The 838-nt window shown below is 61.5% G+C and overlaps 1 protein-coding gene across 1 annotated transcript in view; it reads left to right on the top strand.

The window, feature by feature from the left end:
- Positions 1-399: 399 nt before the first annotated feature.
- The window catches only part of HMOX1 (heme oxygenase 1), a 9,730-nt gene continuing 9,291 nt past the window's right edge, over positions 400-838 (top strand). Inside the window, exon 1 of the mRNA XM_012801170.2 lies at positions 400-494. Within this exon, the coding sequence (XP_012656624.2) occupies positions 472-494 (23 nt within the window). The 5' untranslated portion in view covers positions 400-471. The remainder of the gene's footprint in view (positions 495-838) is intronic.

Raw genomic sequence — 838 nt, 5'->3', positions numbered from 1 at the left:
TAAGCAGTGCTGCCTCCTAACGCTCTGGAACCTTCTGGATTCCTGGGGTGCGTGGGGTGGGGTGTTCTGGAAGGGGCACAATCACACCCAGACCCGGGAGCTGCTCACATTTCCTTAAGTTGGTTTATTTTTTCGCTAAACGTCCTGTGGCCAGGCTTTGTTTTCCAAGGGTCATATGACTACTCCCTTCCACCCGCGCTGGCCGGGATGGGCGGGGCGCTGGGGCCCCTGCGGGTGTCGCAACGTCGGGCCAGAAAGTGGGCATCAGCTGTTCCACCGGGCTCACGTGACCCGCCCCGAGCATAAATGGGCGGCGCGGTTTGAGCTCCACACAGTCACTGCCCGCCTCTTGCCGAGCGTCTCCAGCGCCGCCGTCCGCGCAGCCAGCAGCCAGCAACCGGCAGCCAGCCGCCAGCAACAGCCAGTAGCCAGCAGCCAGCAGCCAACAGCCAGCGTGACCGTCCCCTAACGATGGAGCACCCGCAGAGCGACAGGCAAGTCCTGGGCGTCGGGCTTCCTCCTCCCCTCCCAGCTCGCGCCTCAGTCCCTCCCTGAGACCCAACGGGGCAGCGACGGAGCCCAGGGGCCAGGACCTTGGGGCTTCGGAGTCAGAAAGAGCTGAGTTTCCCTCCTGCCTTTGCCGGTGGGGTAGTTGGAGGGAGAAAGGGTGATTTACATGCCTGTCGCCCTGATGTGCCACGGGTGAACAGATGGGAATGTCCCTCAGGTATCCAACCTTGGAAGTAGCTAACCTTTAAATTTTTGTACCCAACTTTGGAGGTGTGCTTAGATAGTCTCTGCCTAACTAAGGATCCACGAGGCTCTCCGGGCCTGGGGT

Source organism: Otolemur garnettii, unplaced genomic scaffold, assembly GCF_000181295.1.
Source record: "Otolemur garnettii isolate 467f Iridium unplaced genomic scaffold, OtoGar3 scaffold00007, whole genome shotgun sequence".
In the NCBI taxonomy this organism is placed as follows: Eukaryota; Metazoa; Chordata; class Mammalia; order Primates; family Galagidae; genus Otolemur; species Otolemur garnettii.
Note: the sequence above shows the minus strand (reverse complement) of the source record. Positions and strands in the feature narration are given on the sequence as shown.